The sequence below is a fragment of the Schistocerca americana genome, chromosome 1, assembly GCF_021461395.2.
Source record: "Schistocerca americana isolate TAMUIC-IGC-003095 chromosome 1, iqSchAmer2.1, whole genome shotgun sequence".
Taxonomy (NCBI): domain Eukaryota; kingdom Metazoa; phylum Arthropoda; class Insecta; order Orthoptera; family Acrididae; genus Schistocerca; species Schistocerca americana.
This window is the reverse complement of record NC_060119.1, coordinates 154,171,307-154,198,545: the sequence shown is the minus strand read 5'-3', so window position 1 is coordinate 154,198,545 and position 27,239 is coordinate 154,171,307. Positions and strand designations below refer to the sequence as shown.

Genomic DNA, 27,239 nt, shown 5'->3' with positions numbered 1-27,239 from the left:
AGGCCTGAAGGGCTATCTTACAAGGTATATGAGTAATTAACAAGACACTTAAAGCAGAATGGAAAGATTTAACAAAGAAATCAGTCATAAGTAGGGTTCAAAATTTCCACAGATTACAATTACAATCGGCAATAAAATAACTGAATATTTGGTTCTCAATTCTAAATCAGTGTGATCTCTTTCAAATTTGGCTCATTTATGACCTGACCCGTACACTACAGACGGCTCGCAAACCACAAGTTTAGCGTGGGAGTGTCCACAAGTCTACAACAGGCTAAAACATCCAGTGACCATCCGGTACTGACAAATATAGTAACAGAAATGAGAACCTAGCCAGATAACATTATTTAAAACTTCCGGGCTGAATTGCCGTGGTCCGTATATAAAAGTACTTCTCCTTCCTGACGCTTCGTTGCCTACTGCGGGCATCTTCCGAGGTGAGTCGGCGACTGGCTGCTAGGCGCTGGGGGTCCCGCTTATATAGAGCGCTTGGATGGCGCTACCACTCATCACGTGCTTTCGGCTTTAAAACTATCTCTGGCTAGTACCACGTCTCTCTCGATTACAGATAATCTATTGTCACTTCGTTGGTAAAAAGTCGACCACCGTATCTTCTCTAGTTTTAATCTTCCTTTTTTTATTAAAATTATTTTCGTTCTTGTAGATCTCTATAGCTTCTCTATACAAGCGGATATAATAATGTGAGGTCCTAGCAAAACACATTGGTAGTCCTATTGGTAACATAAGGCCCTAACTAAATGTAAGGACTTGAACGAGGCAAGAATAATAGTTGCTACTAATCTCTGGGAACACTGAAGGAGGATACGAAGAAAACAGGTTTCGCATCTAGTGGATGAGGTAGTTGTGCAATTCCATGACATGAAAAGGGCTTCTTTGAAAGCTGACCAACCTTCAATTTCTAAGATTGTAGTACGTAAGTTCAAGTGTTTTCTAGAGGACCCGCTGCAATCGCTGTTGACGATTAAGATGCCAGATACCGTACCAACTGCACTACATTTACCAAATAAAAAACACAGGCCTAAACCCAGTATCGAACCATCGACCTGCTGCATGCTAACCAAAAAGACTGTCCACTGCATCAGTCGTACAGTAGGAGGACTGTGTGCTCACAAAGATACTTACCATACATGTGGTTACAGTGTTGCCAAATTGCCACTCTTGAACGTCCTTTTTCTGCCGGATGTACTCGCCGTATGAAATTTTGTGAGATATCTTTTTTTTATCGCTGGCATATGAGTTGCGCTGCGAAGCCCGAATGCGCGAATTTCACTTCACCCTGTATATTGTGTTCAGGAAGCTGAGGCAGGCTTGCAGGAATAGATATGAAGGGCGTTCAGTATGTATTGCAACTCTTCTTTTTTCTAAATGCAGGTTGGTTTTATTCAGAATTCCAGTACACCATATTATTTCCCATTCTTATGGCTACTGAACCCTCTTTTTCACCATAACCTCCGTACAGTGCGATGGCCTTAAGCCACCTTACTGGGAGGGTCTGTATGCTCACATGGTATCACTCTTCTGGTCGACATTGGAGTCAGTTTCTTGCTGCATCAACAACCTCCCCATCGTCCATGTACTGCTTCTCACAGAGATCCTCGTTTATTGTGCCTAAGAGATGGAAGTGGAAAGGTGGGAGACCCGGGCTGTAGAGTGGATGAGGAAGAATAGTGCAATGCAGTTCTATGAGCCCCTGTCCAGTGTGTCAGCTCGTGTGAGGCCTTACGTTGTCGAGGAGGAGGAGGAAGAGCTTGTATGCATTTTTGTGTCCCTGAAGAATTTCCCGAGGTTAGCACAATATGCTTCAGAGTTGATCGCTGCACTATGAAAGAGGACATCAAACAGTGTAACACTTCAGAATCGCGGAAGTCCGTCACCATGACTTTACGAGTTTAGGGTGCGGCTTTGATCTTTCACTTTGCAGGAGAGGTGGTATGGTACCACTCTATGGACTGATGCTTCGCTTCCGATTCGAAGTGATGAACCCACGTTTCATCGCCTGTGACGATGTTCGACGAAAACTTGTCACTATCAGCCTCGTAACGCACAAGTAATTTCGCACGGATGGTCCCTCGTTGCTCTTCGTGGTCTTCTGATAGGCGGCGGGGAACCCAACGGACACACACCTATGAGTACCGCAACTGGTGTGTCAGCGGTATCAACAGTCTTGCAGCTGTGCACCGAGGTCTTTGTGATCTGTCGATCATCTGGAATGAGGGTATCCGTATTTCCAACACTGCAGCAGTCACAGCTGTGTGCGGCCGTCCGGCAAGCGGGAGACCAGACAGGCGAACTTATTGCGACGACAGGTGGCTCGTCCAACAACTCAGCGCACTTTTGTTTACTGCCCGGTCTTCGTAGGCACTTTGTAAGTACCTAAGATGCTCTGCGAAGCTCTGGTTTTCCACTAAAAGGAACTCAGTGACAACTCTGTTTCGAACGCACCTCCGTTACAGACGCCATTTTGAAGACTATGAATAACGCCACCTTCTATCGGAACGTCATGAAATTGTAAGGGCTGAAGCACGAATATTCCTCTGTTCCACGACAAATTGAGCATTTGTTCAACCGAAATTAGCGGAGAAAACTGTTACATTACTTACTGAATGCCCCTCATGTAATGGTAGTTCACCAAAGTGCATTAAATAATAATTTACTCTGAGATACCGGTTTCTCCGACACCTTCAGACAGATGATAGCCAAAAGAATGTAGTTAAAAAGTGTGTCAATGTGTGCATGCATGTACAGGGGTGTAGGCTTGGTTAGGCGAATGTTAAACTGTGCTCAAACATTTTGTAGTGTATGCATCTTTTGGTGGCTGCACATGTATGTGTGAATGTGAGCTAATTTGCAAGTGCCCCCCCCCCCCCCCGTCACACACACACACACACACACACACAGCACGAGTCACGTAAGACGTAACACCCGTTTTATTTCGCGAATGATTTCAAATATCAAAATGTTATTCGACAATTAGTTATACCCCAAGTGGCATGTACTTCGGTACGTGATAAGGAGCTTTAACTATCTTATCGATCGAGATATTGAAGGAAGAATATTTTTTTTACTTTCTTTAATGGAATGATATACGTTTTTAACTGCATCCGAAAGCGATTTAGAAGAAGAGTACAGTAATATAATATTACTTAATGTTGAAGCTCAAACTCCTCGCAGAAGAATCCGAGAAATATTTTAAAAAGGAAAGGCAAGTCGGCTGGAATCGGCTTTTGCATTGTAAACACGCTCACGCCAGGCTACGTCGTTGTATCGAGCATCCCGACCGTGTACTGGTCTGCACGGCAGAAGTAGCAGGAACTGTGTCGTCAGTCGGCAAATCATTTCTGCTTCGACGTTACTTTCACGCAGAGATGAACACCAGTGAGAAGAAGTTTTACTTCCATACATCGAAGGTGGCACGCGAGGTATTGTCGAGAAGTGTGGGATCAGCTACGGGAGTGTCATTCCCGTTCGACGTAAATTCCAGCTTTATTACCTGTCACTACATCAGGCATTCGGTGGACGTCATTCCGGAAGTAGTACTGTTTACAGTTTTGTTGGTTTACTCTTGCGGGACAACAACACAAAGTGTGCCATTTAGCGATAAAGCAAGGTTTACGAACCATAGTGATGAAAATGTAATAATGGGCAGCTGAAAATCCACCCATGCTTCGTCAGCTACAAGAACAAAGACTGAGAAGCGTAAACCTATGGTGGAGCATCGTAGTAACTCATGTGTGGGTCTTTGCTTCAGCCCAGAAATGTTCAGTGGATATATGTATGCACACTGTGTTCGGAACATTATATCTGTTTATCTGGAAGAGATATCACTGGATAAGCGACAGTGTATGTGGTGACAACACGACGGCTACCCAGCTCATTCTTCCCTTGTTGTAGGGCAAATACCGACAAAAATTCCCTGGCTATCGAATAGGACGTAATTCTGTGGTACAATTGCTAACCAGGTCTGTAGTTTTGCTTCCTCTTGATTTCTTTCTATAGGAAGCACCGAAACATGCAGTCTATCATGAAGCCACAACTACGCGAGGCTATATGTAGTGTCGATTTGCCACATATGCAACAGCGTTCCATTCAATATACTTTCACCTGTTCGTATGTATCTCGAACAGTGACCACTGATGTATGTTGCAGTGGAAGATAAGCAGTTTGGGCACATACTTAAGTGTAAAAGTACGGTGTGTTAAAAAACATTTTGTGGTGCCATATTGCCAGTCATTCTGAATAAATTGCTTAGTTCATTTGCCCTCATGCTGGTCCAGGGCTTAGATTAGGCCTGAGGTATTCCTGCCTGTCACAAGAGGCAACGAAAAGGAGTGTCACGTTTTGGCCTTTACGCGATGCTCCCGTGTCGGGCTTCACCTCCATTCTCCTAAATTTTCCCTAAGAGCGCGCCAATTCGAAAAGGGCGCCTTACACGATGCATCATGTCCATTATGTGCTGTCCTCCCACATCCTTCATCGATATGGATCTACACTTCCTTTCATTCTCTAGCTGTTGGGCTAGGTCACCCTCCTGGGTGCGTTTTCCTCCATCCCCTGTGCAGTACTGATTCCTGCACTGACGATGATAATGGACTAGTATGCTTGTTTGTATCTGATATCCAGCATGGTAGCCAGTCTGCTGTGGTGGTTCGCCATGTACCCTGTTGGTTGTAGCCCCCTGACCACACAGGGATTGCTCTGCTGATGCCTGTGCCGTTAACTCCCCATGTATGCCAAGAGGTAGATGCCTGTCACTCTAGGTCATTGGGACTCTGAGCAATGGCCATCCCGCCAGGTGGCCTTTGTTGTGGCAGGGTGCCGCCCGTTGGGAGGGCCTCTGGTCAGACTGGGTGGCATCAGGGCGGATGACATGCCATGAAGCGTACTACTCCATCTCTTGCTGGCGACGCAACGCCAGCAGTCTCTAAGCGGTCAAGGTCTAATTATAATGCAAAAACGTATGACCCCCAAATCGTCCCCTTCCCTGGCCACACCATGGGAGGAGTGTCAGGCTAAGGATGGCAGCGAATCTTACTCCCCCAATACCTCATATCTACGAGGGTTCGTGGGGCATCCTTCATGTCGTTGAAGCCTCTGTTTTTTGTGGAACATTTAGAGGACAAGTTTGGGGAGGTGGAGGGAAAGGCGATCGGGCTCAGTCTTGGTAAAAACAGCTCCCTATGCCCAGTCACAGGCACTACTCGCCTGTGACAAGCTGGGAGTGTCTGTGGTTGTATCACGCACCATAAGAGCTTAAATATGGTCCAGGGTATTGTTGTGACTGGGGACGTCCATCACATCCCAATACTTCATGTGCCCCACCTCTCATCTGTGTCAACTGCAGAGATCACCATTCCCCTTGCTCACCACACTGCAGGATTCTCCAGAAGGAATGGCAAATCATACAATAAAAGATCCTGGACCGACTGATCTACACAGAGGCTAAGAGGAAATTTGACCACGTACATTCTGTACCTCAGACATCTTACACCGCCACTACGAGAACAAGCCGGCCGGAGTGGCCGAGCGGTTAAAGGCGCTACAGTCTGGAACCGCACGACCGCTACGGTCGCAGGTTCGAATCCTGCCTCAGGCATGGATGTGTGTGATGTCCTTAGGTTACTTAGGTTTAAGTAGTTCTAAGTTCTAGGGGACTTATGACCACAGCAGTTGAGTCCCATAGTGCTCAGAGCCATTTGAACCACTACAAGAACAGTTTTAGCCCCATCTGTTCAGTCAATTCCAGTTGGCTCTCAGAGCGATAAGACTACTCCTGCCCCCTTGACAGTGGGGGGGGGGGTCTTTTCCCTCCCTGTTGCTCGCACACCACCTACCTTGGGAGCGCTGCCTCCCCCCCCCCCCTCCAACCATATTGGACGTTCGTCCCCACTTCTCAGTTAGAGATGCGTAAGTCTTCGTCAGCTTCTTTCAGTAGGAAGGCGTCTCTTGGCTCACTACCTCCCCAGTTTTCTACTAGTAGAAAAGATGACACCCACCAGTGGCTGGAGAACCCAAAAGCAGCTGGTTGTAGGGCTTCACGATCTTCCTCAGTCCTGGAGGCCGAATCAAAGAAGCCCTCCTAGTCAGAGAAACCCAAAGAGCAGTGAGAAAAATCAAAAAGCAAGACCCCCCAAGAACAAGGAAATTGCGGCGGTGTCACCCACACCACCACTACTTAAAAGCTCTGCATTTGAGGGTGAGGTGGAGATTCTGGCATCCACTGAGGACCTAGATCTTGCTGGGCTCTCAGATACTATGGATAAAGACTGCTCAGGAACTAAGTGGCAGCAGGTGACCCTGAGGCGTAAACTGGCTCATTGGGCGTTCCATGCCTTCCCTGCCTCACGATAACGTCATCCTCCAGTGGAATTGCCATTGTTTTTTCAACCACCTGGCTGAGCTACAGGAACTGTTTAAACCTTACACTTGCTTTCTTCACTGCCCTCCAGGAAACCTGGTTCCTGGCAATGTGGATCCCTACCCTTTGCGGCTATAGGGATATTACAAGAACAATAGTGAATATAATAGAGGGTCAGGTGGAGTTTGCTTCTATGTCGTGAACTCAGTATGTAGTGAACCTGTGCCCCTTCACACTCCTCTTGAAGCTGTGGCTGTCAGGATAAGGACAACAATGGAAATAACTGTCTGTAATGTATATCATCCTCAAGATGGTGTGGTACCCCTGAACATCTTGGCTGCACTGATTCAACAACTCCCTAAACCTCTACTACCTTTGGGAGATTTTAATGCCCATAATCCCTTATGGGGTGGCACCATGCTTACTGGCCAAGGTAGAGAGGTCGAATGTTTACTGTCTCAGCTCGACCTCTGCCTCCTAAATACCAGGGCTCCCACACATTTTAGTGTGGTTCATGGCACTTATTTGGCCATTAATTTATTACTTTGCAGCCCAGGACTTCTCCCATCAGTCCACTGGAAAGTCTATAATGACTTGTTCTAGTGACCATTTCCCCATCTTCCTGTCACTCACTTGGCGTCATGCACATGGACTCTAAGAAAGGCAGACTGGGAAACTTTCACCTCTTTTATCGCCATTGAATTTCCTCCACATGCTACCAACGATGTGATCGTTGAGCAAGTCACTAGAACGATCGTTTCTGCGGCTGAAAACGCGATCCCTAGCTCCTTAGGGTGCCCCCCGGCGAAAGACAGTACCTTGGTGGTTGCCAGAAATTGCCGAGGCCATTAAAGAGCGTAGGCAGGCTCTACAGCGACATAAGCTTCACACATATCTCGAGCACCTAAGGGCTTATAAATGGTTCCATGTCTGCGTTCGCCTGCTTTGGAAACAGGAGTGTTGGGAGAGGTACGTCTCGACCATTGGGTTCCATACGTCAACTTCCCAGGTCTGGATGAAGATCAGACGTGTTTTTGGGTAGCAGACCCCAACAGGTATCCCTGGCGTTACCGTCGATGTCCGTGTTACTTACCGACGCAAAATGGATTGCCAAGCACTTCGCTGAGCACTATGCTCGAGCCTCTGCAGCGGAGAATTACCCTCAGAATTTCACGCCCTCAAATGGGTGATGGAAGGGAAAGTCCTCTCGTCTACTAGAAGCCATAGTGAACACTGTAACGCCCCATTTAGAGAGTGGGAGCTCCTCAGCGCCCTTGCACATTGCCTCGACACAGCTCCTGGACTGGATTGGATCCACATTCAGATGATTAAACATCTCTCCCCCCCAGGGGGTCCACAACTCTTTCGTGGATACGTGCATGGCGAGCACGGGGCCCCAAGCCATTGCAGCCTTCTTTCTCTCCCGGGCTGCATTTCCTTTCCCTTCCCCTCCTTTCCCCTCCATACCCCTTTCCCCTCGCCCTCTCCTCTCCCTCTATTGGTGTCCTTGCTTATGTTGGCCCCCGCTATCCTCCTGGTTCTGTTGGTTTTACACTCTGGCTTTGTTGCGTAATCATCTCCTCCTCTTGGCATTCCTTGGTCCCCCTCTGGGGTTTGACCTCCATTCCAAAATTTCTCTTCCGTAGTGTGAGCCATTTGGGGAAGAGCACCTTACCTAGTGTCTCCGACGTGTGCCCTCCTAGTATATTCCACCTTTTCTTCTACGTCGTTGTCTGATGCTAGGGTGCATAGCCAGCAAGGTAGCCAGCCCGTGTGGTGGGGTCGCTATGTACCCTTTTGGTTGAGCCCCCTGAACACACAGGGATCACACTTCTGATACCTGAGCTGTGACCTCCTCATGCATGCCTTGGAGTGGTTGCTCGTCATCCTGGAGCATCGGAACTCCCGGCAATGGCCGCCGTGCCTGACGGCCTTTGCTGTGGCTGGGTGGCGCCCGTGAGGAGAGCCCCTGATCGGAGTGGGTGGTATCAGGGCGGACGCTATGAAACGCATAAGGGTCCAAACCTCTGGCCGCTCTTCTGCGGCCGTCTCTCTGCGTGGTACTGATTCCTCAAGTGCTGCTTCTCTTGCCCCTTCGGCCTTCCCTTCCGTGGCTACCCCCTGGGAGGAGGGTCAGGCCCGTCGTCTAGGGGCAAAACCTTTCCCCCGTTATCTAGTTTGCACCAGGACTGATGGAGATACTTTCACCGGTGTCAAACCTTTATTCTTTGTGGAACACATTGAAGACAAGTTCGGCGAAGTGGACTCCCTGAGCAAGATGCGGTCGGGTTCATTACTGATAAAAACTGCTTCGGCTGCCCAATCTGCGGCCCTTCGTGCCTGTACCCATCTTGGCACAATTCCCGTGTCCATTACCCCTCACCAGTCTCTAAATATGGTACAAGGTGTGATTTTTCACAGAGACCTCATCCTTCAAACTGATGAGGAACTTCGGGACAATCTCGGACGGCGGGGTGTTCACTTTGTTCGGCGTGTTCAGAAGGGTCCTAAAGATAATCGTATTGATACTGGTGCCTTTATCCTGGCCTTTGAAGGGGATACCCTTCCTGAGAAAGTTAAGATTATGGTCTATCGCTGTGATGTGAAGCCGTACATCCCACCTCCTATGCGGTGTTTTAAGTGCTTGCGTTTTGGCCACATGTCTTCTCGCTGTACCCAGGACCCTCTCTGTGGTGACTGTGGACGTCCACTCCATGAGAAGAGTCCCTGTGTTCCCCCTCCTGTATGTGTAAATTGTCATGGTAGTCATTCTCCACGTTCAGCAGATTGCCCGGTCTATAAGAAAGAAAAAAAGATACAGGAGTATAAGTCTCTTGATCGTTTAAGCTACACAGAGGCCCGTAAGAAATATGCACGATTGCACCCTGTGTCCATCACATCTAGTTACGCCTTGGTTACATCTTCATCCCTTCCTCCCCCTTCCTTACCCCCGTCCCGGACCCCTCTCCTTCCCCCCTCCCCTGCGGCTCTCACACCTTCTCCTCTGGGCGCCGCTCCCCCTCCCCAGCCGGAGAAGTGTCCCACTCCTTCGGCGTCTGCCGGTCAAGGGCGCCTCTCCCGGGATGCCCCTTCCCGGCACCTTCCAGGTCAAAGGTCTGCTGCAGCGCGGCGACCGCGAGAGCCGCAGTCTATCGGCCCCCAGGTCGCCCGGTCTCTTTCTGTTCCTGATCTTGCTGCAGCTGGCTCCATTATGCCACACAGCCCTCCTCGATCTCAGCCTGAAAAGAAGAAGAAACATAAGTCCCGGGACAAAGAGCCTCTGGTGTCACCGGAGGTCCCTTCCCCGGCTTCACAACCGGATTCTGACCTGTCGTTTATGGATGTCGCCCCCTCCTTGTCGGTGACGGGTGGGGACCCGGCGGTATGACTGGATTTAGCGTGTTCAGCCCTCATTTAAACCATCGTTCTGTGGTTCTCCAATGGAATTGTAATGGCTACTATCGTCACCTTCCGGAATTGAAATCCCTTCTTTCGTCCTACTCAGCAGCTTGTGTGGTTCTCCAGGAATCTCATTTTACTGATGCTCACTCACCGACCCTCCGTGGGTTCCGTGTTTTCTGTCGAAATCGGGTCGGACCCTTGCGGGCTTCTGGTGGCGTTTGTACGTTGGTCCGTACAGACATTGCTAGCACGTGGATTCCTCTCCAAACTACATTGGAAGCAGTTGCTGTTAGGGTCCACTTAGACTCTGCAGTCACAGTATGCAATCTTTATCTCCCTCCTGACAGGACTCTTACCCTTGCTGCCTTAACCACCCTTCTTCAGCAACTTCCTCCTCCCTTCCTCCTCCTTGGGGATTTTAATGCTCATCATCCTTTGTGGGGCAGTGCCTTTCCATCTAGACGAGGTCTTCTTATCGACCAATTTATTGCAGACCACGACCTGTGCCTTCTTAATGATGGCTCCCCTACTCATTTCAGTGCTGGTCATGGTACCTTTTCTGCCATTGATCTTTCTCTTTCTTCTCCCTCTCTCCTCCCTTCATTACACTGGTCGCCACACGACGACCTTTGTGATAGTGACCATTTCCCGCTGATTATCACGCTCCCTTCCCGCTCCCCGATGGAGAGGTTACCTCGTTGGTCTTTCCACCGCGCCGATTGGCCTCTATATACTGCACAGGTCGAGTTTTCTCCCTCTTTGTCGGGTTGTATTGATGACGTCCTACGTGACGTGTCTGACGCGATTGTTCGCGCTGCTAACCTTGCTGTCCCGCGCTCATCTGGACAATTTCGTCGTCGGCAAGTCCCGTGGTGGAGTACGGCCATTGCCATTGCCATCCGTGATCGCCGTCGAGCTTTGCAACAGTTTAAGAGGCACCCATCTGTAGCCAGCCTTTCTACCTTTAAGCGCCTTCGCGCTAAAGCCCGTTATTTAATCAAACAGAGCAAGCGGATATGTTGGGAACGATTCGTTTCTTCCCTTGGTTCCACTGTCCCTCTGTCACGGGTATGGGCTACACTTCGCTCTCTCCAAGGTTGCCATCGGCAGTCCACCCTCCCAGGCCTTCACCTCCCAGATGGCATTTGTACGGACCCATTAGTTCTCGCAGAACATCTTGCGACCCATTTTGCAGTGGCATCAGCGTCGGCCTCCTATCCAGCTGCTTTCCTTCATCAAAAACAGCAGGCTGAAGCTGTCACCTTATGTTTCACCACTTGTGAGTCAGAATCTTACAACGAACCTTTCACTGAATGGGAATTTCTTTCTACTCTATCTGCTTCTCATGATACAGCTCCTGGCCCAGATTCCATTCATAACCAGCTGCTTCAACATCTCAGTGCTCCACAATGGCACCATCTTCTTCGGGTGTTTAACCGTATCTGGCTCCAGGGTGACTTCCCTTCTCAGTGGAGGGATAGCATTGTGGTTCCTGTCCTTAAGCCTGGTCAGAACCCCCTATCTGTTGACAGCTATCGGCCAATTAGTTTGACCAATGTTGGTTGTAAGTTACTTGAACGGCTGGTAGCCCGTCGGCTCACTTGGGTCCTCGAATCTCGGGATCTATTGTCCCCTTACCAGTGTGGCTTTCGAGAGGGACGATCTCCAATCGATCATTTGCTTTGCTTGGAATCCGCAGTTCGGCAGGCTTTTTCCCAGCGCCGCCATTTGGTTGCAGTGTTTTTTGACCTTCGCAAGGCCTATGACACGGCCTGACGCCATCACATCTTACTAACCCTTCATCAGTGGGGTCTTCGGGGCCCACTCCCGATTTTTATCCGCCAGTTCCTGATCCATCGGTCATTCAGAGTTCGAGTTGGTACTGCTTTTAGTTCTCCACGGACCCAGGAGACGGGCATCCCACAGGGTTCTGTCTTGAGTGTCCTTCTTTTCCTCATTGCTATCGATGGACTTGTGGCCTCTGTCGGTCCCTTGGTCGCCCCTGCCCTGTATGTGGATGATTTCTGCATTTGGGTTAGTTCCTCCTCGATGCCATCTGCAGAACGGCAGCTCCAGGTGGCTATACGGCGTGCCTCTGCATGGACCCTCTCCCACGGGTTTCAATTCTCTCCTTTAAAATCGCGGGTGGTCCACTTCTGTCGCCGTACTACGGTCCACCCTGATCCAGAGCTCTATCTCGCTGCACAAAGATTGCCTGTGGTTCCACAGTTTCGTTTCCTAGGTCTTCTTTTCGACAACAAGCTCACTTGGCTGCCCCATATCAGACTCCTGAAGGTAGGATGTTTCCGTAAACTCAATGTCCTTCGCTTCCTTGCCCACTCCTCCTGGGGTGCGGACCGTTCCCTCCTCCTCCGTCTTTATCGTGCTCTAGTTCTGTCACGTTTGGACTATGGTTGTCAAGTTTATGGTTCAGCTGCTCCTTCCACGCTGCACGTGCTGGATCCAGTCCACCATCGTGGTATCCGTTTGGCCACCGGTGCCTTCCCTACTAGCCCTGTTGATAGTCTCCTGGTTGAAGCTGGGATCCCCCCCCTTTCTGTTCGGCGGTCCCAGCTTCTGGTGTCTTATGCCCTTACTATCCGTTCTTCTCCCGCTCATCCTTCCTATTCTATCCTATTCCCAGACCATGGACGTCGCCCGCCTGACTCCCGCCCTCGGGCGGGTTTACCGGTTGGGCTGCGCCTTGCGTCTCTTACCCGTGATTTTCGGCTTCCTTCTTTGTCCTGTCTTCCTCGCTCCCTCCCCTCCACCCCTCCTTGGTTAGTTCCTCGGCCTCGAATTCGGATGGATCTCCGCCGCGGTCCGAAAGATTCCATCCCCCCGGTGGTGTTCCGTTCCTTTTTCCGCCAAATTTTATGGGAGTTTCGGGATGCTGTTGTTTTTTACACTGATGGCTCTAAATCTGCTGATCATGTTGGGTATGCCTTCACGTCCTTTGTTGGAACGGAAAATCATCTACTGCCACCCTCATGTGGGGTGTTTACTGCGGAATTGATGGCAATTTCCCGGGCCCTTACCTTTATTAAACAATCCCAACACAACCGCGTTTTGTTATGTACGGACTCGATGAGTGGCCTTCTTGCTATTGACCGGTGTTTTTCGCGCCATCCCTTGGTCTCTGCCATCCATGACCATCTCGCTGATCTTCACCGTGCTGCTTGTTCCATTGACTTCCTATGGGTCCCGGGCCATGTGGGTATCCCGGGTAATGAGCTCGCTGATCGTTTGGCTGGGGGAGCAGTTACTTACCCCCCGTTTTCTGTAACCCCTCCTGCAGCGGATTTACGGCTTCACATCAAATCCCACTTTGCACAGTCATGGGCCAATTCTTGGGAGGCTACTCCACTGTCTAATAAACTTCGTGCCATTAAGGTGAATACAGGCCCATGGCGTACTTCCTTTAGCCTCTCCCGCAAGGACTCGACCACACTGTGTCGTCTGCGCATTGGCCATACCAGGCTGACCCATGGTTTCCTTTTGCGTGATGAGCCACCCCCGCTATGTGGTTGTGGAGCCTTCCAGTCAGTGGCCCACATTTTGGTTGAATGCCCCCTTCTTTTGGCTCTGCGTGCTAAGTACAGACTCCCCCACACTTTACCTTTGATGTTGGCTGACGATTCCCGGATGGTCTCTCTGGTTCTAGGTTTCCTCCGGGAGAGTGGTTTTTATTCTCAGTTTTAAAGTTTTTAATCTCCCTCTGGTGTTGGGGCAGGGCGGTGAGTGTTTGGGTGTCTCCCACTGTAGGCAGTGTTCAGAGATTCCCGATTCACCTCCCTGACCGGAATCCTCTTTTCTTTCCCTTTTACTCTGTTTTTACCCCTTCTTTTTAAGGCTTGGTTAGTTTTTCTATTCCCATACGTACTTTCTGCATTATAGCAGTTGTACCTTTTAAGTCACAGGTGGTCTTGCCTATGCTGTTTCAGCATAGTGTTGTGTTCGTTCTCTTGCCAACTTCCCTCATTTGTTTTTACTAATGACAACGTGACTGCCCTTTTACGTTTCCCCTTTATCCGTTTTATTTTTCTGACTATACTGAGATGTCCCGTTAGCAGAATGGAGTCTATTTGAAACAAGGGACTGATGACCTTGCTGTTTGGTCCCTTTAACCTCAAACAACCAACCAACCTAAACATCTCTCGTTCAACTACAAGCGATATCTCCTCGCCTTCTTCAACCAGATAGGGTGCGATGGCGTCTTTCCATCGCAATGGCGGGAGAGCACAATCATTCCAGTGCTCAAACCAGGTAAAAACCCACTTGGTGTGGATAGCTATCGCCCCATCAGCCTCAACCAACGTTTGTACGGTGCTAGAACATATGGTGTGTCGGTGGTTTTCTTGGGTCCTGGAATCACGTGACCTACTGGCTCCATGCCAGGGCGGTTTCCGCCGAGGTCGGTCAACCAACACCTTGTTGCCATCTTTTTTGATTTACAAAAAAAGCTTAAGACATGACCTGGCGGCAACATATCCTTGCCACGTTATATGAGTGAGGTCTCTGTATTTTTCTGTCGTTGTGGTTCATTCTTATCTTTTGGGTTTCTGTTCCTTGGACGCAAAATTCTATTTATCTCTTTCTCTTTACAGTAGTTCTCCCTTTTATTAAAAAAGTAACAGATCGGATCGATAAGATTTTACGAAAACATGACATAAAACCGATCTTTAAACCAACAAAGAAAACAAGTACTACGATCTGTGAAGGATAAACCCCCTCCCCTGTCGACATGTGGTGTGTATAAAATTCCATGTACCAGTGGTAGAGATTACATTGGTACTACCAAAAGAAGCGTAAACACGCGACTGAAAGAGCATAAAAGTCTTTGTCGACTTGGAAAAATAGAAAAGTCAGCTGTAGCGGAACATGCTCCTCAACCAGGCAACCACCAAGTGAAGTTTTCGGATACCGAAGTTTTATCTACAACGTTAAATTACTATCCACGGCTATATATAGAAGCTAGCGAAATTTATAAACATCTCGATAATTTTAATAGGAAAGAGGAGGCTATGAAACTTACCAATATATGGACAGTGGCTCTACAAAATTGCTAACAATTTTTATTTTGGACAAGGTGGTAATCGATAGTCAACCTTATCTTTGCTATGGATTATCAGTGGCCCTACAAAATTACTAACAATTTTTATCTTTGACAAGGTGGTAATCGATAGTCAACCTTATCTTTGCTATGGATTATCACTGCTCATCACGTGTCACCTGACCCACGCCCCCCTTTCTCACAATATATAAGGCGCTCTCAGACACCCAACCAGTCAGTCGGCAAGACTCAGCGGAGCAGCGCCTCTGAGGAAGTCCAGCGCAGCTCTGGACGAAACGTAAGGAGCAGAAAAGTTATTCGACCACGACCTCGCATCCTGGAAAGTATATAAACAGCCATGATACCCGGTCGTGAAAGCCTTCATTCTACAGGTAGCATGTTGTCTCACACGATCACATCAGTCAGGCTGTTTCCAAACAGTGTCAAAGGCAGCATGAATACGCCGCTCCACTGTCTCCTCATCAGGAATGGACTCTGCATACACAACACCTTTGAGATGGTCCCATAACCAGAAATCACATGGGTTGAGATCTTGTGAACAAGCAGGTCATGCTACTGGATCGCCCTCTTCCGATGCATCAACCAGTGAAGACACAACTGAGAAGCGTCCGGATTTTAAAGGTGAAGTGGGTTAGAGTACTGTCATGTAGGGGTCACATAACCCTTCGAATCATCAATAGCTCCTCTTCCAGCAGAGGAGGCAAGGTCACCTGCAAGAAAGTCGGACATTTCCGGCCCGTTAGGCGACGTAGAAGGGGAAGACTGGTCCCAAAATAGAGGTTCCAGCTGCACCCGTGCTGATGATTCTGCCACCATACAGTTGGGGTTCTCAATACAATCCCGCAGATGACTGTTACAAAAGTTGAAGATACTACTCGGTGTAAAGGTGGCCTCATCTGTGAATAGGATGGACGACATTCCGGAGTCGTGGGGAGCCTGGTGAAGAAACCAGTGACCAAAGTGATACAGATGTGAAAAGTCTGTCGCTAGTGAGCGCTGCACACACTGTATGTGATGTGGTGGGTAACAGTTGGCATGGAGAATCTTCCACACGGCTGTCGGGCGGGTCCACTGCTTAGTCATTTTCTTCGACGTCTGGTGCCTTTTAAGACTTCTTGCTTCCTGGAACGACACTCCCTCAGACAAAGGGCGAAACACGATTGCAAACACTAAATACTGTGGCTGTTGTCAGTGGGGATAGGTCTTCTCATACAACCATGCTTCCCACACCCCATTATCATTTGCCTTTGTGTAAGTAAACACCATTTCAGCAATCTCTCAATTCGAATACGGAATCATTGTGTACGACGCTGTAACACATCCACTACAAGGTGAGTCAACAAGAGAGGTGAATCGGACACAAGATTATCAGTGTCTGTGGCGAGAGAGGGTGCTAGGGCGTGACGTATGAGGAACATTACCAGCAGATGGGGCATACTGTAACTATGGCTGCGTGGTACAGCACGTATTAGATCGCAGTCTCTGTAACAGTGCGATTAAATAGTCTCTAGCATGGAAACCATGCATTACCGGACGTAAGCTGAATAGGCTTTTTTTGTTACGTATCCTCTCTGTACAGAGTGGAAAAAAATAACCCTGTGTGCGTGTGTGTGGTAGTGTAGAGTGTAAGACTCTTTTCCCGGCCGTTGTGGCCGAGCGGTTCTAATCGCTTCAGTCTGGAGCCGCACGACCGCTACGGTCGCAGGTTTGAATCCTGCTTCGGTTATGGATGTGTGTGATGTCCTTAGGTTAGTTAGGTTTAAGTAGTTCTAAGTTCTAGGGGACTGATGACCTCAGAAGTTGAGTCCCATAGTGCTCAGAGCCATTTTTGTAAGACTCTTTTATGTTTCGCACAGGAGCGGTTTTGGAGAGGAGGAAACCAGGAGACTGATCGAGGCGTTTGAGGAGGGGGATGTAGAGGAGCTGCTGGAACTCATCGCGGCAGGGGCGGATGTGAGGACGAGGGATAGTGATGGGATGACCGCCCTGCACTTCTTTGCAGAGATGGGATACGTGGAGGTAGTGAGGAGTCTGGTGGAGAGAGGGGCAGAGGTTGACGCCAGGAACAGCAGTAACGAGACGCCCCTGCACTTCGCTGCCATCGGTGGCCACTCACCTATTGTGCGGCTGCTGGTAGCGTGTTCCGCAGACGTCAACGCAAGGAATTGTTACGAGAGAACACCGCTGCAGTTTGCCGCGTGGCATGGGTACGAAGAGACGGCAGCGTTTCTGGTGGAGGCGGGAGCCGACACGGAAGCTAGGGATAAAGATGGGAGAACCTACCTCGACTGACAACCAGGAGTATGGATGCCAACATATAATTAACAGTTCAGTGAATATCTATGATATAAAACAAATGATGCTTCACTAATGAGTTTTCATTATTTTTAAATTAAAAAATACAAAAAAAATTTCATTTCTACCCATCATTATATGGTGCATACAAATGCTCTAGCAACACCTCAACTAGTATGAAAATAGGAGATATCCATAAACAAATGCAAATAACTTTTCATTTGAGAAAACCGACTAATATAAAAGGTTTTTTGAAGGATCTTTGCAAAACTCAACAATTAAAAAATACTCATTTCATTACCGATAGACACCAGTTCTGTCTGAAACTTGAATTTCTTCCAGTGTGCAAAACATACAAACATCTCAAAATAATGAAACCAGGTGACATTTTAGACAACCGCCGACGCGTCAATTGGTGAAAACCCAGTTATTTTCAAGGCGCAAATGGAGAAATAACGGTTGTTTCAAGTATGACACCTGGCTGATTTCCAGTAAGTTGATTCAAACGATCTCCTGCATTACTTAATTACTGAAATCTGCTTAGTAAGAGCGTGTATAATGCAGTGCTAACAGAATGTAAACTGTAGCTGTCCCCAGAAGATTACTATGTAAGACAAATGGTTAGAAACATATTATGCTTTGAGGTCATACTGAATTTACTACTGCCCGCATCTCGTGGTCGTGCGGTAGCGTTCTCGCTTCCCACGCTCGGGTTCCCGGGTTCGATTCCCGGCGGAGTCAGGGATTTTCTTTGCCTCGTGATGGCTGGCTGTTGTGTGCTGTCCTTAGGTTAGTTAGGTTTCAGTAGTTCTAAGTTCTAGGGGACTGATGACCGTAGCAGTTAAGTCCCATAGTGCTCAGAGCGATTTTTTTGAATTTACTACTTTGTCTTCAGTATAGATGTGCACCAGTCTAATTACACTGTGACACTGGTAGCCACATTTACACCACACTGTAGGTGTCATGTGCACTGGTTCCAAGGTTTACAATTAATGTGCATCTCTACAAAAGTCGAGTGCGGGCTGTAATTATTATACGGCAGTTATGGTAATGCGTTGATGCGGAACCGATTCACGCCGGAAATCAAGTTTCATATGTGTGAAAATCTGGCGCTGTACACTATGACAATATGACATAAAAGATGTCATTTGACAAACCTTAAGGTGATAGAACGGTGTGGCTATCGACAGGATGGACTGTGTGCTGTTAGTGAAACTGCTTTATGTGAATAGGAGCAATCATAGTGCTGCATTGAGAGAGTAAGAGTAATTGAAACATATGAGGAGAGGCGCGATGTTATTAAATGGCTGAAAGAAGATAATGAAATTCAAAAACACAAGGGAGCTTGGTGTGACGCCTGGAAGAGGAAAACGTCGTATCCCAGGGGAAGTTAGTGACGAGGCTGCTGTTGCTGTAACTTACCATGCATCACATGCCCAGGGTAACGCTGCTGCTCGTACAGTGTTTCAAGAACCGTCCATCCCAATGTCAACTCTAGAGAACGTTTTGCGCTCTAGCTCACACTCGTACAGGTACAGGGTCCAGACGGTGCAGCATCTTAAACCTCATGAACCGCTGCAATGTTCTGAATTTGCTGTTCGGTTCTGAGCCAGATTGAAGTAGGTGACAGGTGGCCAGGCAATATCCTATGGAGTGATGACATGTTAAACAACAGGTTGCAATGACACACAGAGCTGCTTGGTTTGGGATACTATTAAACTGTGTGTGTGACTTTCGTCATTTGCACGGTAGGTGTCGCTGCAATCGGCAAATAACTCAAATGAGTTCCAAAACGGCTTTATCTAGAGAAAAATGCTCTGGATCAGAAAAAGAAATCCATGTATATTCAGTAATCGCGAAAAAAGTATTGTAGAGATATGCCCTCTCACCAATGGGGCATTTGTTTATAAGAATTATTTAATAGTACGTGCTCAAAAATGTATCCGCCTACTTCGAAGCACTTTATTGTGAGCGCATTGAATAATCGACGCAGCTGAGAAGTGTTTCCGACGTAATCTGTTGACATACATTGGTCATATGCTTAATCATGTTACCGCGTGTTGTTAGCACTTCATTATAAACTTCATTCTTCAAGCAAAGCCAGAAACAAAAGTCAAGAAAGGATGACCTGGCGGTTTTGCTGGTCAGTTGTACGTACGATCTAATACTTTCCGTGCTATGACAGAGTAATATGCCGGACAACCATGATGCTGAAAGTACACTGGTTGTCACAAGTCCAAAGGAATGTCCGCCAGTAGTACTGGAACATCGTCCTCACAGAACGTTCGATATTCATAATCGTTTAAGGTGTCATCGATAAAGCATCGACAAATGAGTTTCTCATCAACCATTCAAATTCCACGGGCCCTGATATTCATCTTCGTGTAACTGTTGTCGACTTTCCACTTTCCAGTAGTGAATGTTGTGGCTATTAGTCGTACCGTGGTTTGCGAAGGTTCACTCGTCAGAGAGCAATAATCGAGCAAAGAAACTGGAGGTCTCTCCGTGTTTGTTGAAACCACCACTGGCAAGATGTTACTTGGTTCCGTCTTGACTTGGGCACGAATATTCCTGGTATTTTATAGGCCCCATGACTATTTTAAGAGGTCGCATTACTATGACCACTTTGCCTGATCGGATCCGTCTCTTGCTTGTTGCAAATTGGTGATCCTGTGTTCACACAGCTCACATCATCCAGGACTGATAATGTGAGCACGAGAATGTATTCTCGCAATGTCCTCTGGCAACCACGATCATTCTCAATTTATTGTGATTTGCTGTCTATTTCGAAGTGACAGGTGCATGATTGTTATCTGCCTCCATAATTTTTATCTGAACTTGTCACTATTTTGCTGGAAGACTGCTATAAGATTCCACTAAGAACCAAATAAGAGACGTATTTCTCCATTCCGAGACGACTGAAAGCTGTTTCGAATTCCAACGGTTTTCCTACACCGTATTAGGCATGGTGATGTGTTTATGGCGTTTTCGTATTTTTCTGCAGCCTCTCTTTCTTCTTTTAGCCGCACGGAGTAGCCGCACGCTTTGAGGCGCCATGTCACGAATTGCGCGGCTCCTCCCGCCGGAGGTTGCAGTCCTCCCTCGGGCATGGGTAGGTGTGTTGTTCTTAGCATTAAGTTAGTTTAAGTAGTGTGTAAGTCTAGGGACCAATGACCTCAGCAGTTTGGTCCCTTACGAAATCACACACATTTGAACATTTTTCCCTCCTTTTATGAAGTGGTTGACCAATGGAATGATTTTTAATTTCAAACATAACTCGTACTCCTTCCTTCTTCTGTTTACTTCTCAGAAAATATACGTTCTAATCTATTGATTTACTGAGGCGTTTAATTTCCTGTGCCAGCCTTCGACAGCATTCATGGTCTTTTGCTATTGGTTAAAAACATTCCACGTTTAAATTCGACTTCATCAACTCTTTTTGGTAGGAGATATGACACTGCGGCAGGACAGTCGGAATTTCCGGTATCCCTGCATAACTCTGTTAATCGCAGTTCTTGCATTTTCCTGCACAGGTAATCGTTGCAGTGGAAATTACAACTCGAAAGGGATGTTTCTTGGAATACAGCTTTCATAGCTTTCATTGTAGCAATTTCAAAGTGTAGCACTGCAGTTTTTGGTGACGTTAAATGCATCTTATTTTTCATTCCAGAAAGAGGTCTTCAATGTGTCTTTTGACTTTTCTCTGGTAGCAAAGCAAAGAAGATTTAATACTTGTCTCACTTTTTCTGTGCTTCTGATGTAAAGTATGCTGGTGTGCATTTGCTTGAACCGTTTCGAAAAACTCTGCAATATTTCGTCTGTATGTACTGTTCCAGTTTCACGTGGTATTTTCTTTGCTTCTTCCCAATCAAACATCAGGATTCTTTCATGAGGAACAGACCTATCGTCAGTTTTCAAAGAAGTGATACCGTAAGTAAATTTCAAAATGTTTTAACCCTGAAACTTCCTGGCAGATTAAAACTGTGTGCCCGACCGAGACTCGAACTCGGGACCTTTGCCTTTCGCGGGCAAGTGTTCTACCATTATTTTCTTTGTTTTTGTTTTATTAATTCTTTTTTCTTCTTTTTTTCACTTTTCTTTCCTTTCTTTTTTTTGGATAAAAACAAAACCTACATTAATAAAATCACAAAATGCGTACGTGAAACAAATGGGCATTTTTTTAATAGCCAGCTATCCTAGCCACTTTTTTTAACAAGAATGAAAAAAAAGGAAAAATGATTTTGGAAGTTTTGTTTTCTGCTTTTTTTTATTTTTATATTATTTTACATTTTTATACAAATGGATAAAAGGAAGGCCGTTCCTCTTCGGCTATCTAAACAGAATAATAGGAAGTCGTCCCGTTACGACAAAGGATGCTCCATACTAAATCCCGCTGCGAATTTTTCAAGGACTGTCGTCTCGTTGCTGTGTTGTTTCCGTTGTTTGTTCAATCTCATAAAAAAAGGAACTGGTAAGAGGTGCTATGGTTATCTTCTCATGTCATCGATAATCCTGCTGCGAGGCAGATTATGGAATTGGTTCCACAGAAAATTAGAAAAATATTGCCCATATTGAGGGTTCTTGACGATCGCACAATGTCGTTCGTTGAGGTAATACCAAAAATCGGATACTGTCTTTACGCCATTTCCGAATAGGTAGTGAACAGCGTGGCCGCTGATCCACGTCACAGGGTTCGTTTTTGCTCTTGGGAAATAAATCTTGTCGTGGAAAAGAAGTAATCGGGTAGTTATCCTGTCGGGAGTCGTGCGTGTGAGAGAAGCCAATATCTGACGCACCAAATACCAAAAGTCGTTTGCCGGCCCGCATTCGAAACGATGTTCATCCGTGTCAATCACTTGGCATGTGGCACACAAAGGTGAATCAGCGAGGTGGATGTGATGTAGGCGGGACTGGCACAACTGTTTCCCATTAACAGTTACATACCATGCAGATTGCACGTCAGTGTCAAGGGTGGTGGCATTCACTGCCTGCCACACAGCACGCCAACTTGTATTGGGGTGTTTGCTTTCAATCACATTCAGCGTCCTGTTCATATCCATTGCTGCATATATCGCCCTCGTCATCATCAAGCGTGTGGGTTGTAGTGCGGTGCGGATGTAGCCTAATTCAAGGAAGAATTGGCTAATGTAGAAGAAAGGTGCTGGGATGTCCGACATCATCACAGGGGGTGCGAGTGAGATTGGTCGTATGGCTTCCAGTAAGAGACTTCGTCGCCACAGTTGCAGGTGAAAGTTGACGAACATTGCCTTCGCTCTGTTCTGAACATGACAAAGGCCTAAACCCCCTCTGCTCCTAGGGAGGGTTAGGGACTCGTAACGAATCTTAAATAACATGCCCGTATTAACAAAGGATCCCAAAACCGCCCATATGCGGTGAGCCAGGGTAGGTGGTATCGGGAGTATCTGTGCAAAATGGGGGATACGTGACGCCAAATAGACGTTAGCATATCGTGTCCGTTGCAGGAGGTCTAGATGTCTCAGACGGTGGTCACTTAATCCTGCTCTCATCTGATTCAATAAACGCCTGTAGTTAAGGGCTGTTGAACGCTTCATCTCAGATGTGAAATCAGTGCCAAGACAGCGGATTGTGTCACTGATTCGTAGTGGTGCGACGCTCTCGTCGGGTAGGTCTCTGATTATGGACAGGGCGTGTGATTTGTGGAGATTGAGATTGCACCCCGATGCCGCGCCGTAGGTCGCCACCCACGCCAGTGCTGCGAGAACATCGTCATTATTGCGAAGAAGGAGTACCAGATCATCCGCATAGACAGTGCAGCAAAAAGTGTGTCCACCAAGGGACATCCCAGTCAGGCGTTGTCGGAGGCCGCAGAGGAGTGGTTCCAAGACGAGGGCGTACAATATCGCCGAAAGAGGGCAGCCTTGTCGCACCGATCGCTGGATCTGTATCTGTGGCGTGAGACCGCCATTATATAACACCTTGGACGTCGCGCCGCGTAGGAGACGCATCAGTACATAAACTATGACGTCCGGATACCCCATGGGTCGCAGTACCTCCATCAAAAATGTGTGGTCGACTCTGTCAAAGACCTGGCTAAAGTCGAGTGAGGCCAAAACTCCTGGCAGTTGGCGAGCTTTGGCTAGCCCGATCATATCTCTATATCGGCACAATGCAGTGCGAATATTATGGTCACCACCTAACGATGCCTGGTCCTGCGACTCAACACATCGTACTGATCGCTTTAGGCGTGCCGCCAGAAGCAGGGTGAAAATCTTCAAGCCACTGTTGAGTAAGGTCAAGGGCCGATAGTCACTGATCCTGGATCCGCCTCGTGGTTTGTGTATGGGCACAATCAGTCCTTCTAGGAAGGCCCCAGGGATCTGCGTCGTGGGAGACATAAGATCGCGGCAAATAACAGTCCATGCTGGTGCCAGCAATTGTTGATATGTCCGGTAAAATTCCAAATGAAGGCCATCAGGTCCTGGGGACTTATGACCAGCCCCAGCCTGTATTACTTCAATGATTTCGTCTTCTGTTACATCTGCAGTCAAATTCGCTGCCGCTGTCGGAGAAATCGTGCCATAAGTGAGTTGAGAGACTTCGTCGATCACCTCTAGGGGATGTCGATGTTCCGAGTACAGCCTAGTGTAGTGAGCATGAAGGGCGTTTCCTATGCCGCGCTGGGGATCAAGGCGTCGTCCGTCTTCCGTCGTGATAGCTTGGATCAGTGTCCTGCGTCGGCGCCGTCGTTCTGCAATGACGTGGTACATGGACGGTTCCTCCTGGGCCACTCTGTCTTGAGTACGGGCTCTGACGATCACACCCTCAAGGTGGTAACGTGTTAATCTGATGATCTGTGTCTTGGCACGGTTCGCAGTCACCTGCCGTGCAGGTGACTACGGCAGTGTTGTACATTCCCTTAAGATGCTGTAGTAAAAGTCCATGGCATGTCTCTTCCATGCTGCAACATCTCGGCCGTAGCCTAACAAGGTCTTCCGGAGGGCTGGTTTGGCGCAGAGTAACCACCACGACAGTGTAGACCGGTAGGTGCCACGCCGGCGGCTACAAGAGTCCCACGTGTTCTCTATAAGGCGGCGGCATTCCTGAGAAGCTAGGTGGGCAACGTTCAACTTACAAGGACCACGGCTGTGCCAAACCTTCTGACGGCCGAGGGTAATATCGCTGATGTAGGCTTCGTGGTCAGAAAAAGCTGTGGGCCAAACTTCGGCAGCTATTGTCCCCACAGCTATGGAGCGCGAGATGTAAATCCGGTCGATGCGGCTGGAGGAATGGCTGAATGAGTGAGTAAATCCGGGCCGATCGCCACTAACATGTTCCCACGAGTCCACCAATTGAAGATTATTTATAATTGTCGTAAGTTCTGCGTAGGGAGAATGATGTGGTAACTGATCCTTAGGTGCTTGGCTACAGTTGAAGTCCCCTCCGATTATCAAGGCGTCCTGACGGCCCATAAAGAGGGGCGTGATTGTATGAGCGAAAAAGGTGGATCGTTCGCGACGCCGGCCAGATCCTGACGGTGCATAGATGTTAATAGGTTTGACTCCTTGTATAGTAAGAGCCATGCCTCTGGCGTCAGGGAGATACTCGACGTCTTCTGCGGATATACTTTTACGGAGGAGGATCGCCACACCACTGTCATTGGCAGACGCATTTGAGACCCAAGTCTTGTAGCCATAGGGTTCCTTGAAGTCTGCGACATACACCTCTTGGAGGAGCGCAATGTCGATGTCTGCTGCGTTGAGTAGATCCTGTAGCATCGCTAGTTTATGTCGGGCACGTATGTTGTTGATGTTAATCGTCACTTGACGGTATGTCTGGCCAACCAGTTCGGCAACTGGGATGTATAGGAGGCCAGGTGTGGGCGGCAGGGCGGCCCCACGGAGGCTGACGATACAGCCGTAGTCACTGTGGTTCGTTGGTGCTGGGTACAGCCGAGGGAGCATCTCTGCCTTCGGCGTCCTCCTGGTGCTGTGGCTCCTCCTCGACATCTTCCGCCCAAGAATCAGATGCAGCAATTAGTAACTGTTGATTAGTGCTGTCAGTAGAGCGCTTGCGCGCATGTTCAGTAGCAGAAGTGATGTTGTCAGACCGAGGCTCAGAAATTGTATCCAGCGTAGCATCGTGATGGGAAGGGTGAGTTGTGGTGGTAGTCCTGAGTGTCGTCCGACGCCGGATGTTCGTCCGGGTCACACATCCGAAGCAGGCAATCACCGAGGGGACCATTGTTTCCGGACATGTTGTTCTGTGTCAGAGTGAGCGCGACAATCCTCTGATGCGGTCTCCATTGGTAGGAAGGCAGAGGTCGGGACAATTTCCGTTTCTACTTCCATCTTCTCGTTAGGCTCGTTTTGGTGGCACAATTGATCACTGTCTTGAGGCAAGTCTGCCGATGACGTCGTAGAGGGGGATATGCTGTCCGCCACACTGTCATCGACCACTGACTGCAATATGGTGTTACGATCCTGGGCAGGAGCAGCTGTTGCGGCTGCAGCCACTGCGTACGTGATGGGGAGTGAAGTAGGCGTCGCCGGGGATGGAACTTCACCAACCGGTGTCTGAGTCAGTCGGCGTTGAATGCAGGCCGATCGGACATGTCCTTCCTGGCCACAGCCGGCGCAAGTACGCGGTTGTCCGTCGTACATGACAATGGCTCTGCAGCCGCCAATTACTAAATAGGATGGCACATGTTTCGTCAGTTCAATCTTAATTTGTCGCACCCCATTCAGACGGGGTACGTCTCAAACGTTTCCCATTTTTCAGCCAAGTGGCTTAGCACGTTGCCGTAGGGTTTGAAAGCTGTCATCACAACATCCGGCCGGACTTCGAATGGCAGCTCGAAGACCCTCAGAGTGCGAAGGCCTAATCCAGCGTGGTCGATCGTGACAGTTCCTATGTGACCATCAGAATGCTTGAATTTAAGTACATGAGCGTGTCGACACACAACATCAGTGCACGCCTTTTCATTGATCAGTTTTATGTAGACGACACTTTGTATTATAGAAAAGTGGATCCCAATGATGTCTTGAGGTGCAATATGAAGTTCTTCCCGGATGAAACTTTCAATGTCAAGTGCTCGAGGTCTTGCGTAGTCGCTTGAAATGTGATCTTAATTGTGGACTTGCGATACGAGAGCGCCATGGCACTACCGAGACACGGACGCGTGACACTCGCCGCAGCGAAAGGCAAACAGTACACACTCGCGCGCGCGGTGCGCTAACAGGGGGACACAGGCACGACCACCTTGCCCCACCGCTGCTAACAGCGGACTGGGAAGTGTTTAATGTGTCTTTTGACTTTTCTGTGGTAGCAAAGCAAAGAAGAGGTAATACCTACCTCACTTTTTCTGTGCTTCTGATGTAAAGTGTGCTGGTGTGCATTTGTTTGAACCGTTTCGAACAACTTTGCAATATCTCGTCCGTAAGAACTGTTCCATTTTCACGCGGTATTTTCTTTGCTTATTCCCAACCGAACATCAGGATTCTTTCATGAGGAACAGACCTGTCGTCAGTTTTCAAAAAAGAGATACCGTAAGTAAATTTCAGAATGTTTTCACGCCTGAAACTTCCTGGCAGATTAAAACTGTGTGCCCGACCGAGACGCGAACTCGGGACCTTTGCCTTTAGCGGGCAATTTCTCTACCATCTGAGCTACCGAAGCACGACTCACGCCCGGTCCTCACAGCTTAACTTCTGCCAGTATCTCGTCTCCTACCTTCCAAACTTTACAGAAGCTCACCTGCGAACCTTGCAGAACTAGCACTCCTGAAAGAATGGATACTACGGGGACATGGGTTAGCCACAGCATGGGGGATGTTTCCAGAATGAGATTTTCACTCTGCAGCGTCATTGTTAGTCTCAATAATTTCCCTTCTTGCTTTACACAATACAGTTTTGGAATTCTCAAAATTTGGCTCATTTGCGAAAAAATCTAGTCTTTTATCTTCAGATCTGGAAACTACTCTTCAAAAATTTGGAACACAGGCACTATATTTTCTTCGTGACTCTTTTCCCGCAGCTATGCAATCGTTTCTTAATCTGCACATCTGCTTCGTCAGGTGGGCAAGAATGCTGCTCTTCAGCAATGATTCTGCCA

At 48.0% G+C, this 27,239-nt stretch overlaps 1 protein-coding gene across 2 annotated transcripts in view; it reads left to right on the top strand.

The window, feature by feature from the left end:
- Positions 1–17,204, top strand: part of LOC124621902 (potassium channel KOR2-like) — a 40,819-nt gene extending 23,615 nt beyond the window's left edge. For both annotated transcript variants that reach the window (XM_047147410.1, XM_047147401.1), the window contains exon 3: positions 16,709–17,204. In XM_047147410.1, the coding sequence (XP_047003366.1) occupies positions 16,709–17,144 (436 nt within the window). In that variant the 3' untranslated portion in view covers positions 17,145–17,204. The remainder of the gene's footprint in view (positions 1–16,708) is intronic.
- The last annotated feature ends 10,035 nt before the right edge of the window (positions 17,205–27,239 follow it).